This window comes from Microtus oregoni, unplaced genomic scaffold (genome assembly GCF_018167655.1).
Source record: "Microtus oregoni isolate MIOR12 unplaced genomic scaffold, Mior012 000006F_ref0000085, whole genome shotgun sequence".
NCBI lineage: Eukaryota > Metazoa > Chordata > Mammalia > Rodentia > Cricetidae > Microtus > Microtus oregoni.
The window spans coordinates 38,708,908-38,723,515 of NW_024543065.1; the positions used below are offsets into that span (position 1 = coordinate 38,708,908).

At 39.1% G+C, this 14,608-nt stretch overlaps 1 protein-coding gene across 1 annotated transcript; it reads right to left on the reverse strand.

Moving 5' to 3' along the window:
- Nucleotides 1-1,059: 1,059 nt before the first annotated feature.
- On the reverse strand, nucleotides 1,060-13,618 carry LOC121449256 (zinc finger protein 54-like). The gene is made up of 5 exons (XM_041653560.1): nucleotides 13,464-13,618; nucleotides 11,882-11,996; nucleotides 9,273-9,364; nucleotides 5,514-5,640; nucleotides 1,060-3,877 (listed from the first exon to the last, which is right to left on the reverse strand). The coding sequence occupies exons 2-5, from the start codon at nucleotides 11,913-11,915 to the stop codon at nucleotides 2,400-2,402; spliced, it is 1,731 nt and encodes a 576-aa protein (XP_041509494.1). The 5' UTR covers nucleotides 11,916-11,996; nucleotides 13,464-13,618; the 3' UTR covers nucleotides 1,060-2,399.
- Between the last annotated feature and the right edge of the window lie 990 nt (nucleotides 13,619-14,608).

The following is a 14,608-nucleotide window of genomic DNA, read 5'->3' on the forward strand; positions in this document are numbered from 1 at the left end:
AAATGTAAATATAGGGAAGAATAAAGGTGCCAAGAGACAAAGGGAAAGTGCTTCAGTTCATCAAGACTAAGACCCTTGCAGCCTCAGAGGTTAATTCTCATGTGTTTCTGAGTCTTCATTTCATGAACCCGAGTGAACCCGCATACCCACACTAAGATACTTGTGACAGTGTAAGGCCATGCGAGGGCTGCTGGCAAAGAAAACATGTTAACAGTCTACTTAACCATGGACCCTGCATCATACATTACTAACCTACTGGGCAAAGTATGTATACTGGTGAAACACTGTCAGAACTCCTTACTGGCATAACCAACCTGTCTCTTGATTGGATCTGAGTCCTGCTGCATAGAGGAACTCATGCCATGATTACAAACCAAGGCTTTGAAGTTCTAATTCCAAGGACAGAAACTACTGATGTTTCATTACTGATGATGTTGTTAATCTGTCATCTAAATATTCATGATTAAAATGATCACTTTGTATTACTCTCAGCCTTAGTGAAAGAAGTCTCCTCCTGCAGTAGGTAGTGGGTAATGCATAGACTCTGGGGCAACTGCCATTTCCTCATGGCTGAGGGGGTCCTATGAGTCTCCTTTACCTACATGAGGATCTACGAGCAGTTAATGAAAGCACTATCATTTTATTGATTTGTGTGGAGCCAATACTTTTCTTCAGTAGTTCAAAATGAATTTCTGCAGGCCCTCAGGGATTTCTTTTGTTGTTGTTGTTTTGCTTTTTGAGATGGTGTTTCTCTGTGTAGCCTGGCTGTCTTGGAATTTGCATTGTGGACCAAGCTGAACTCACAGAGATCCATCTACTTCTAGTCCACAGTGCCGAGATTAAAGGGATATACCATCAGGGCCTGAGCCCTTGAGGATTTCTAAAGTGTTTATGATAAGCCTGTGATATCACAATCACAGTCCATCTCTTTATAGTTTCTCACTTTCTTGTTAGTTGTAAGGTTTCAGTCTAGTATAAAGATTATCAAAAGTGAACAAAAGATGAGACTATGAGCATTGTCTTTCAGGTTGAATTTCCTTTTATTTTGGTAGTGTCAGCACTAGATAAAGGATTTATCAAATTTAATTTATTAGGTGGGTATAATTTCCAGTGAGCAGAAGATTTGGGGATTATATATGGTATACCTTTCTATGTTTTCTCAGAATTAGGAATTTTATGGTGTACTGTACAATTAGAGGTCTTTATCACATTTTAAAAGTTATTAGATTTTTTCCTTACTATTTAATTTAATTAGTTCAAGACAGGGTCTATGTACTTCTGGCAGCCCTGGATCTCACTATGTAGACCAGGATAGCCTCAGACTCATAGGGATCTTCTTGTCTCTGCCTCCTAAATGCTAGGATTAAAAAAGTGCACCACATAGTGTCTTTATTATGAGATCTTGAAGGCAGAACTTTTTTTGTTTGTTTGTTTTTTGAGAAAAGATTTCACTAACAGCCTTGGCTATCCTGGAACTCGTTGTGTTCACTAGGCTGGACTCAAACTCACAGGTATCTACCTGCCTCTGCCTCCTGAATGCCAGGATTGTTTTGTGCCAACACCACCCAGCTAAGAGAAATAATTTTATTACCGTATTTCGCAGGGGCTGGAGTCAAGGTTTAGTGGCACTGGTTGCCCTTCCAGAGGGCTGGGGTTCAACTCCTACCACAAATATAGGAGCCCACAACTGTCTGTAACTCCAGTCTTGGGTTGGGTTACAAAATGCCCTTTGCTGGCATTCCCAGGCACCTGGCAAGCATGTAGAAAGGTTTGCAAAGCAACTCTTTACACATTGGGCAAAGCACCTATACACATGAAAAAAAACCTTCACAGTTACTATTGCAGAATTTTTTAAAATAAAAACTTTGTAATTTCTTCGAATATTTAAAACTTCATTACCGGTTTTTATAAATTTTTTATCTTTATGTTTCTATTATTGTAGTTTGTCTTTCTGGCCAGACTTTCTTTATACCAACAGCCCCCAGATAAAGACAAAAATTCTTATTATTATTTATGAAAGCTTGGCCTTTCACTTAGGCTTGTTCCCAACTAGTTCTTATACCTTAAAGTAACATGTTCCTATTAACCCGTGTTTTGCCAAGTGGCTCTTTACCTCTCTTCCATTTTGTATGTTAGATTCCTCCCATGTCTTTTTGGCATTTGCTGCCACACCAGATTCATCCCAAGTTCCTCACTCTCCTGAGAAGTTTTGCCTATTCTCTTCCACCTAGCCATTGGCCAGTCATCTCTTTATCAAACCAAAAAGAAGGTGCTTTGACAAAGACACATCTTCACAGTATACAAAAAATAATCCCATAGCATATTATGTACACTGTTGGAATTTATAAAGAAAGAATAAAAAAAATACTATGTCACATTATGAGAATGGTATTTTTCTCTCAAGTATGAACTCCCTGATGTCTTCTAAGACTTGAAAGGTGAATATAGGACAAGTCACAGTCTTTACATTTGTAGGGTTTCTCTCCAGTATGAATTTTCTGATGCGCTCTGAGGTAGGAAGCCCTGATAAAAGTTTTGTCACATTCCTTACAACTGTAAGGTCTCTCTCCAGAATGAACTCTCTGATGTCTTCTAAGATTTGAAATTTGCTTAAAGGACATGTCACAGTCTTGGCATTTGTAAGGTCTCTCTCCAGAATGAACTTTCTGATGTATTTTAAGAGTAGAAATCCGGAGAAAGGATATATCACAGTCTTTGCATTTGTAGGGTTTCTCTCCAGTATGAATTTTCTGATGCGCTCTGAGGTAGGAAGCCCTGATAAAAGATTTGTCACATTCTTTACAAGCGTAAGGTCTCTCTCCAGAATGAATTTTCTGATGTTTTCTGAGGACGGAGCATGTAGTAAAAGATTTGTCACATTCCTTACAAGTATAAGGTCTCTCTCCAGTGTGGAGTCTCTGATGTATTCTAAGGTATGAATGGTGGATAAAGGATTTGCCACATTCTCCACATTTGTAGGGTTTCTCTTCAGTATGAATTTTCTGATGTGCTTTTAGGTGGGAACACCTCGTAAAGGATTTGTCACATTCCGTACAACTGTAAGGTCTTTCTCCAGTATGAATTTTCTGATGTTTTCTGAGGTCTGAGCATGTAGTAAAAGATTTGTCACATTCTTTACAACTATAAGGTCTCTCTCCAGTATGGACTCTCTGATGTGTTCTAAGATTTGAATGGTGGATAAAGGATTTGCCACAGTCTCCACATTTGTAGGGTTTCTCTTCAGTATGAATTGTTTGATGTGCTGCAAAATATGAGAACCTAGTAAAAGACTTGTCACATTCCTTACAACTATAAGGTCTCTCTCCAGTGTGGACTCTCTGATGTTTTCTAAGAGTTGTATGGTGCTTAAAGGACATACCACATTCTCCACATTTGAAAAGTTGCTCTCCAGTATGGATTCTCTGATGCCCACTGAGGCTTGAGGCAGTACTGAAGCATTTCCCACATTTCCCACACTGGTGTGGTTTCTCTCCAATGTAGATAGTTGGTCGTAAATGACTATATGTTGAGTCACAGTAGTCATCACATTCTCCCTGCCTGTGCTCTGTCTCTGCAGTGTAGACTCTCTGATCTTGAGTAATGTTGGGACACAAATTTAAAGCTTTCTCACAGTCTTTAGATTTACAAGGATCTTCTCCAGTGTGCATGCTGTCATGTCTGTCTAGGTTTGATGAGTCAACAGAGGCATCCCTGTGATTATTGTATCTGTAGTTATTAGAGTTTTCTGTAGTTTCACTTGTTCTATAAAGTGCACATGTGGAGAGGTCATGAAGCATTTTGCCAAGGTCATTACACTGACAAGAATCCTTTTTAGTCATCTCATGTTGATGGACAAGATCACATATGTAATAGTTCCCTGAAAATGATTACAGTGCAGATTAGTAGGGCTCGATCCAAGATTAGTAATTTAATAAACGACTGTCTCTCTAAGTTCTCTGTTCAGATGAGTCAAACAGCAACTACTTAGATATTTTCTTCACAGTAATTAAATGTATTCTCACAAAAACAACCTGACAGCCTTCAAGGGTCTGTAATTAATAAAAAATTTCTCATCCTTATCGAAAATGTCTAACCTCATAAGATGGATCATGTAATTGAGGAATCAGTAATTGACTTTGGGATAGACTCATTTATTGATTATGTTTAGAAAACACGTCTCTATCTTTAAATATTTTTTTCTCCGAAACTGATGAAGGAGTATAACCCAATCACAGCATTTATACTTACTAAGTGATTGACAATGCAGACTGGTCAGAAGACTAAAGTCTTACTTAAAAGTATCACAGGGTTTATTTCTTTCTCTAGAAAAACACATTAGATTCTTCAAAAGTAATGGATGCAAAGACAATATTCTAGCAGGCATCAGAGGCGGTAGCTCATTTAATGTAGGGCTGTCATAGGCAGTTATTGCTTATTTCTATCCTCCACTGTCTGAGGACACTTAGACACTGCGATCTATCTCCACATACTGCTGTGTTTCTTAACTTTCCTGATAGGGTTATTCCAAGTCTACTTGGTACATCGACTCCTGATATTATTTCCCAAAAGGGTGTCTGTCTGTTCTCCACTGGGAAGAAAATGAAAGATGTAAAATGAAAACACACAGTAAGGAAGGCAATTATAGAATAATCCTAATTCATGGACTCACATTAGACTTAGAAATTATAAGATTATATAATGTCAGCTTGGTCAAATAAAATTGCATTTTGTACTATTATTAAGCTACCATAATACAGATGCAGTAAGACAGAACTCCTTCTAATAGTTACAACAGGCAGAATTCATCCTGGGACTAGGATACAACACTAAGTTAAATAATCAGGAATGATTTCAAGTGAAATTGAATATCACAAAAACATTCTCAGCTCTTGCTTTCCCTTTCACTGGAAGCCATCACTGTTGTCCTGTTCACTCACGAGCCCACCCTGGTTGTGGCTACTCTCTCCTCTCCACATTCCAGGGCAATTTCATTTGCTCTGGAGAGGTACCCAGGCCTTGCATACAATAGTCCACATACTGCAAGGTAGCCCATGACCCATGCTAGAATTTTTAGAAGGAAGATAGAAGTCTAATCTAGTACTGTGCTCAGTACATGAAAAGTACACAAAGTAAGAGAATCTAGAAATGATTTCACATTGCTATTTCCTCCAGAATCTTCTGCATATTTAGGGAGAATTTTCAGATCACCTATTTTTTTTTTCTCTCAAAGAACCATGTCATGTACAATGATGGATTTGGAACTTTAAGATATATATGGAAATATTATATGCTACTCAGTTTCTGAATGCATTTTGGAACCAAAATGAAAGGTAAACAACATCTCTAACATGGTAAATGGAAAGAAAAGTCAAATTCCATGAAAAAGTTCTTTCCTATTACCAAACTTAGCCTAGTCTCTTGTTGTGTTCAAGACAGCATAACAGAGTTTACAATCTATGAAGTCAGTATATACAAAGGATGAGCTAAGAATTCTACAAGCAAAATGTTCTCACCCACAAAGACGAGGTTGCTGTAATTCTCCAACATTACATCAAGGTACAAAGCCCTCTGAGCAGAGTCTAGGCATTCCCACTCCTCCTGGGAGATGTCCACAGTCACATCCCTGAATGTCAACAAACCCTGAAATGAAAAGTTGTTTAATTAGGTTATACCAGGAAGAGTGCATTTCCTGAGACAACTAGTCAAAGTGATGATTTCTGATAGAGTCACACTCTATAATGAATTTCTAAGTTCCTGAAATCAGGATGACACAATAGTCTCACTCGTGATATACACTAACAATGAACATTTAAGGTCTAGACACAATTACATCTGGTATGAATGCTGTGTTTATGTCCTATAGGATCACAGCATAGAAGTCTCAGAAAGAAAATGATGATGAGGAATGTGCTTTAAATGCTATACCTGTAGATCATGGTAAAATAATGACAGTAAATCAATTTTATGAATTCTTTGGCCTTACATAATGGTATTCTAACATGTTAAATTTGTATGTGTAAAGTCTAGGTCTAATGCCATTACATTTAAGAGAAAAGGGGTAGCTGTGTGGTCGTGGCACACAGAGGCTGGTGGATTTCTGTTGAGCTGAAGTTCAGTGTGGTCTATAGACTGAGTTCCAGCATAGCCAGGGTTACACAGAAAAACCCAGTTTCAAAAAAACCAAATACAGACACACACACACACACACACACACACACACACACACACACACACGAAATAGGAACCAAATATTATAGAGCACTAAAATCCAAGATCTGTCTCTTTTAATTCCACACATTGCTAAGATGTTGTGACAACTATTCCTGTGATTCAATATCTACTTTTTATAACCAGGACTCAAGGAAATGTGACAGAGCCCACCAATGAAGCCTACATAACACAGGAGCCCTCACATACTAATATATAAAAATGTAGTCCATCTTCTATAGCAATTGGGCTTTAACATAATTTTTGTTCATGTATTAGAGTGAAAATATTTTTAAAATTAAACATCATAAGTCCATGTGGGATATTTACCCTCAAATAATTGGGGAAGAGTATTGAGAAAAGTGCTACAGGAGATGTAGAATTACTGAATTATAGTGTATAGTTGTAGTCAAAAGGAGAGAATGGTATAGTAATAAAATTAGAAAAGAAAGGACCCAGAAAAAATACCATAAAGGTATGCCATAAAGGCATACCATAGAGGTATGCCAACTTAATACTTAACAAAGGAGGCAAAAGTATAGATTAGAATAATATGGCCTTTTCACCAGATGGTGTAGGTAAAACTGGATCCAGGAGGTGCTGTGGGATGGTCCTTTTGTACACTGTGAGTATGTGTTGTACTCATTGGTTGATAATAATGCTGTTTTGGACTATGACAAGCCAGGATAAAGAAACATCAAACTAGTACAGAGTGGAGAGATGCCAGTGAGCTGCTGGAAGAGCAAGATGTACAAGACCACAGGTAAAGCCATGAGTCACGTGACAATACATAGATTAATAGAAATGGATTAATTTGAAAGTAGGAGCTAATTAGCAGTAAGTCTGAGCAATAGTTCAAACAGTTTGCAATTAATATTAAGCTTCTGGTTGATTATTTTGGGACTGGGTGGCTGGGAAACAAAAGCACAGCCTCTGATTCCTAGCAGAAAAATGAAATTAGTTTCTTATCTTTCATTTGTACAAAAATCCATAAAAAATGGATCAAAAGCTGTATTTAAATGCTGTGGGACAATGGTCTTTTATCCTGCCACTTATATTATTTTAATAAAATGCTGATTGGCCAGAAGTCAGGCAGGAAGTATAGGCAGGACAATGAGAAAAGGAGAATTCTGGGAAGAATAGAGTCAGTCTGCAGTCCACCCAGAGGAAGCCAGACGCAAAGGAAGCAAAATGAGAATGCCTCGCTGATAAAAGGTGACAAGCCACATGGCTATCATAGACAAGAATTATGGGCTAATTTAAGATGTAAGAAAGAGTTAATAAGAAGCCTGAGCTAATAGGCCAACTAGTTTATTATTAATGTAGTTTTATGTGTGTTTATTTGGGACTGCACAGCTGTGGGACTGGGCAAAACAGAAACTTCGAGCAACATTTAAAACCAGAAACACAGATACTTAGAAAACATAGGGAATACCCGTGAGGACATCAGGATAGGCAAGGACATATTGATTAGAAAGAACAGCAAAAGCATAGGAACTGACCTAAGTATCAACAGATGGGACACCACAAAAAAAAATCAGCAGAAACAATCAGCAGAGCACACAGACACCTGCAGAGTGGAAGAGAATCTATACCTGCAACACTGGGGATAGCATCTCACATATAGAATTTACAAACAATTATAGAAATTAAATAACATGGAAATAAAACTGCCAAACAACAAATGGGAAAATGAACTGAAAAGACACTTAGAAAGACAAATAAACAAATACTTAATAAATATTGCAAAAATTGTTCAGGATCCCAAAAATGCCTCCATGAAAACACAAACTAAAACTACTTTGAAATCTTGTCTCATCGCAGAGAAAAGAACCCTCATAAAACTTTGGTGTATGTGGTAAAATGTAAATTAATACAGCCATTGTGGGAATCAGTTTGCAGATGACTGAAAAAATTGAAGATAAAACAAACGTATGATCCAGCAATGTTACTCCTGGGAACATAACTAGAGAACTCCACATTGCAATCTAGAGATATTTATACCCAATGTTTACTCCTGCTGTATTCGCCATAGGAAAGAAATTGAATCAACCTAATCCAACAGATGAATACTGAAAATAGTATACATATAAAATGGAATACAATTGAGTTGAAGAAAAACATGCAATGAAAATTTGCAGAAAAATGGGTGGACTCAAAATGTTATATTAAGTGAGGTTATACAGTGTCAAAAGGAAGAAACCACATTTTCCTTCATACACAGAATCTAGCCAATAATATGTATATATAAGAAACAACATACATGTGGGCACAGTAGAACATGGAAAAAAAGAGAACAAGAAACATTAAATATCAGGGTTGACTTAGGACTGAATGTAGGTAATAAACACAAGTTATGAAAAAAGGATATAAAGCTAATTTCTATTCTATTTCTAATTCTGTCAGTTTTTCTTTCCTTTTCATAGTGCACAAGTTCAAAAAATATATTCTATAATGAAAATATAAAGTTCCCTGTGAGGCTGCAGAGATTCTGATCCCAATGACTACTCTAACTGATGAAAATACACTGTTGGAGGGAGCCGCTTGTTGGTTTCCAGCTACTTAGCCCTGAAACAATCACACAGAAACTAGATTATTGAAATCACTGCTTGGCCCGTTAGCTCTAGCTTCTTATCGGCTAACTTTTACATCTTAATTTAACCCATTTCTATTAATCTGTGTATCACACGAGGTCATGGCCTACCAGCAAAGTTTCAGCACATCTGTCTCCTGCAGCAGCTCCATGGCTTCTCTGACTCCATCCCTTTTTTCCCCAACATTTCATTTAATTTTCCCTGCCTAGCTGTTTCCCTATAGCTCTGCTATAGACCTAAACCTTTATTAACCAATGGTTTTCACAGCATACAAAGGGGAGTCCCACATCATACACTGAATTGCATACTCTTTGGGTCTAGTTAATTTCAGTGTGTAATTTTTTGTCTGCTTGTTTGTTTGCAACATTTTTCATAATAAAGCTAAAAAGATAACCAGAAGCAGAATTTAAAGGCTTCCAATGTCTCAAACTATAACATTTCTACAAAAGAAAGGGGGACATGACCACTGACCTGGGGCCTGCTTACTGGAGAATCAGCCATTTCTGCTTGCTTCTCTTCTTTGAGTTTCTCTTTTAGGAACAATGAATATGCGGCTTGTTGGCCTTTCATATAAGGAGGAAAAAAGAAAAAGTAAAAATTAACACTGAGAGCAGTTAAAGAAAAACAACAAACCACTTGAAAAGACCCAAGAAACACAATATGACCAGGTGTCTAGTCAATAATCCCAAATTCAGGAGACCTGGGAACAACATTGGAAGCTTGGGGAGAAAATCACTGTCAACCATATTGTTTCATCTAGAACATTTCTACCTTAAAATTGATGGAAATGAGGTGGGCAGTGGTGGTGTACGCCTTGAATCCCAGCACTCAGGAGGCAGAGGCAGGCAGATCTCTGTGAGTTCAAGGCCAGCCTGGTCTACAAGAGCTAGTTCTAGGACAATTTGCAAAGCTACAGAGAAACTCTGTTTTGAAAAACAAAAAAAAATGATAGAGATGTAAGTGCAGTTCAAGATATTTACAAAGCAAAAGAATCCATTTCAACAAAGCAGAAGAGCACAAATATATCAAAGGGAAAAATATATATAGGAGAATAAGAGTAACATGGGAAAATGTAAATTTGATGAGAAGATTAGATAACTACAAGAGAAATGGGAAGTAACCATCCATGTTCAAGACTGAAACCACCAATTCTCAGAAAGAAGTTGAGGAATATGATCAATAACCCAACTAGGAACAACATCAAAAACAAAACAAAGGGAATAAAAATTCTTGAACTAACTACAACATGGGAAGACATTTCACACAGATGGAATGGAACACAATATTTTGAAATTAGCAGTATTTCTGAAAGTGGTTTTATTGTCAGTTCAAATCTCATGACATTTGAACGTCCCGCAATAAACTTCACAGATATAATAAGGAGAAATGTAGAAATTATGTTGACACAAATTCCCTGGGTACAGAGCAGCCCCAGGAAAATGTTGGAATGCACAAGCTATCCCAGTGTGAGTCCAGATCCGACCAATGCAATAGTGCAGCAGATTCAAACCTGCCCAATAGCAATGACCAGGGGAATGTCAGCAAAATTACACAAATACGTGTTGTAGACGGGACAGTCTCTTCAAACAGTGGAACTGGGAAAAAAATCCCAGCCATTCCTATAACAATTCTATTGCATATTTACAGAAAGTAATCCTGAAAGTGCCAAGGAATAGTAAAGAGTCGGAAAATGGGAGGTGCAAACTTTGATGTGATTTCACAGTATATTACATTTACAGCAATGGAAACCATTTGGAATTAAAACGATGACACAAAACAGGAGATACCCATGGGAAGACAGTATAGACAGAGTGTAACAGTCTATACACTTCCTCACTTCTTATAAAACTATGATGGTATTATTCTTAGAAACAGAGACATTAATGTAGAGAATGTAATAGAATACCAAAAGATTCTGAAAATAATAAGTAAACCTACTGGCAATAATTTTGATTATTTTATAATACATGAAAATCATAGAAATGAAAACCTATTAATACTTTTATGAAGACATGACTAATGATGTCAATGAAAAGGACAGCATCACTCACATGCACACTCAAATAAAATTTTACTTGACTCCATTTTCAGTTCTTCTGTAGAACCAGTTCTCGTGCCTAAAATAGGACAGTCCTGAGATCTTTCTCAGTGGACGTCTCCAGAATCATTTCTAGTGACACAGAATGTGGCACACTGATTTCATGTCCCACTCACACACTCACTTGAGTCCCTTGCAGTAATTACAATAGATTTAAAAATCAGTGGGAAGCAGGAATGCCACACAATGGTACTCACATAGGAGGTTTAGTGGAAGAAGTGAGACAAGGGGCAGAGAAGGGGACAGAGAGGGGGGTGAAACTGGTCCCTGGGGATATGAGTGGAGGAAGAAAAATAATGAGAGAGGGAGAGAAACAGAGAGGGAAGAGAGAGAGAGAGAGAGAGAGAGAGAGAGAGAGAGAAAGGGCAAGGCCCACCTTTTAAAAGGGAACATAGTGCATGTGCATAGGAGGTGCTCTTAGTGGCTGGAGATGAGGACCTAGCTTGTCAGAACACCAAGTATAGGCCAGTAGTACATCTGAATACTAACAGACACCCCTTCACCAGTTCTTTCAAATAGTTCGATCCTGAGCTACTGTCTCATCCCTCTTCACCTTCCTGGCCTCTTTGTCCCGCTGCACAGGAGAGCAGGTCTGGGTGATCAGTGAGCCCTGCACTTGAGAAAGAGATTCTTCAGGAAGCACCTGGATTTCTAACACAGTACTGTGCTCAGTAGATGAAGAGAGGAATCTAGAAGTGTTCCCCCAATTGTCAGGCAGGGTCAGAATAGTGAAAACATTTAGGAATCATTTTCAGTTAGTGTGACTTGAATCCCACTTCCAGTCACAGGACAGTCAAATCTCAGCTGCAGAAATGGAACTGAAAGATTGGGATGAGAATATCATACTCTAGTGACATAGACCCAACATGATGAAAGTCTCACAGCTCTCAAAGGCACAAGCGCTTTCAGAGTAAGAGAAAGACAGTCTGAGGGAGAGCACTCTGAGGAGGAGCAAGGGAGACTGCATGCAAGCAATTCTTACCCACAGCAATCAGACTGCTACAATCCTGCAACATCAAGTCTCTGCACAAAGCCCCCTGAGCAGGGTCCAGGCACTGCCCCTCCTCCTGGGAGAAAGTTCACAGTCACACCATTGGCTGTCAACAGACCACAAAATAAAAAACAACAGTTTGAACAGTTGTTTCAGCGCACACCTTTAATCTTAGCACTAGGGAGACAGAGGAGGGTGGAACTCTGTGTTTTCCAGGCCAGCTTGGTCTGCTTGGTGAGTTTCGGCCAGACAGAGCAATACAATGAATTCAAAACTCAAACACAGCAAACATAGGAATCAAAAAATAACAGCTTCATCATGTGTTCATGGACAGAGTGCTTTCCTTTGACGAAGACAAACGATTCCTCTAGACATTTTTTCTAATATAGATGAGTTATTGTAATTATTCAAAAGATGCTTTCTTTATTATTCTACACTATAATAAGTTTTCATTGTTTTTTTCCTTTTTTTACCCCCCCAAAACAGGGCTTCTCTGTGTAGATTGATCCAGCTACCCTTTAACTTGCTCAGTAGACCAGGGTGGGAAGGAACTCCCAGCTCCTCTGTCTCCCAAATGCTGGGATTGAAAGAGTGTGCTACCACTACCATATGGCTTATAATGCCTTTTCTTACTGTGAAAATACTGTGATGTAATATCATAAAAAAGTATATTGTGTTTTTTAGGCTCTAAATTGTACATTAAGAACTCAGCACAAAAATACACATTTCTTTCCTTCCTTCCTTTCTTCTTCCTTTTTTTTTTTATTATTTTTTTTATTTTTTATTTATTTTTTTTTTGGAGACCAGGCTGGCCTTGAACTCACAGAGATCCACAGGCCTCTGCCTCCTGAGTGCTGGAATTAAAGGCGTGAGCCACCACCACGTGGCCACATTTTCCTTTTCTATATTTTTTAAGGCAGTGTATCAGCATGAAGCTCTGGCTGACACCTAACTCCTTAGATAAGCCAGGCTGACCTCAAACTCAATGTGATCCACTTGCCTCTGCCTCCCTAGTGGTGGGATTAAATGTATATTCCACTCAGTCTGTCAAAGACACTTTTAATGATCTATTTACATCATAAAGTGTCAGATCAAAATTTAGTGGCAGATAAAAGGTTTACTTTTAAATGTTAATGTTTACAACCATGGAACTCGTAAAAAAATATAATTTCTGATTTAATTATATTTGCAAGCGTTCATTTCATGACTAATACTTAAGATTTTTCTGGGAGTTCGTATCCCTAGTTCTGTGTGCCATTCTCTTGAATAGCGAAGAGGTTTAACAAGAAATTTGGCGTGGATGAATGTAAATTTGAAAAGCTTTTTCCTTTCCAACACAGTAAAGAGAACTGTCTTTGCAAACAACAATACATAAATTCAAACATTGTCGTAGGTTTTTATGAGAATATTTTGACAATTAGAAGATAAATGAAAAAAAGCGGGACTGTTAGAGTTCATGTGATCGAAAGTTTACAGAGGAGGGTAAGAGAACTTCAGAGCCTTATGAACAGCAGGGAAACTGCTAGCACCCAGTCCCTTCCCTCCTGGGTCCCAGCTCCGCAGCTCCTCTGACCTGGGAGGTTCCAGGGCCGCCGGGCTGCGGTTCCCCCATTGCGCTGCTGACTTTCCCAGGCGGCGACTGCAGCTCCGGGAGTTTTCGCTTCCCCGCGACACCCGCCAACTCCTCCGCACCCAGGTCTGCACCACAGGATTGCCAACCCGCAGGTTCCAGAGCTAACACAGGTACTGGCACAAAGCACTTCCGGCTTTTCCTTTTCAGTCTACTTCCGGTTTTTTGTATGTCACTCTTCTAAACTCCTCCCACTTCTCCATCCGCTTCGCTTCCCCCCCTTCCCCGCCCTACTATGGGCACAGAAACTCCTACACCCTCCCAACTGCTGTTTCTGGTTGAGTGTTCCCTGCCCCACTGAATTTTTTCTCCCCTGTGTCTCAGGCTGCCTTCCACACAGCTCAGCATTCAGGCTGCCCAGGACCCGCTCTGCACAGCCTCCCCTCAAGCTTCCTGCCAGCCTAGACCAGACCTGGATCTAGAAGGACTCTGCACCCTGCTATCTGACCCCCACAGTGAGATCAGAATCCTTATGTTAAAAGACAGTAAGTCTAACCTCCACTTGATTACCAGGCTACGTACTTACACTAAATCATCATCATCATCATCATCATCATCATCATCATCATCATCATCATCATCATCCTCATCATCATCCATGACTTGGCAATGCTCGTTCCGTTTATGACCGTTCTCCAGTTCTTCCTATCCTGTGCAGTCCTAGATGCTTGTGTCGTTGTCATACCCAAGGTTCCACACTCTTCCTTTACGATGTCTATTCAGCGTTTTTAGGGCCTCCCTCTTCTTCACCTTATCCCGAGCACTCCTCCAAGCAGTACCATCTTCGGGTATCTGCCATCGATCATTCCCATAACATGGCTAAAGTATCTCAAGCCGTTGCTGTACCCTGTAGTTTACTTCCTTCTGTAGATGGGAGATGTTTCTTAATGTCATCCTTGTGCATCCTGTCTCTTCACATGATGCCTAGAATCCTCCGGATGTCTCCTTCTCAAACACATTTAGCCACTGCTATGAGGAGAGGGTTTCATTGTCCAGTTTTTGGAGTTGTAAAGAAGGCAGTTCAAGACAAGTGTCTCATAGACTTGTAATTCTGTTGTTGTTGTAATGCCTCTCGCAGACCAAACTTT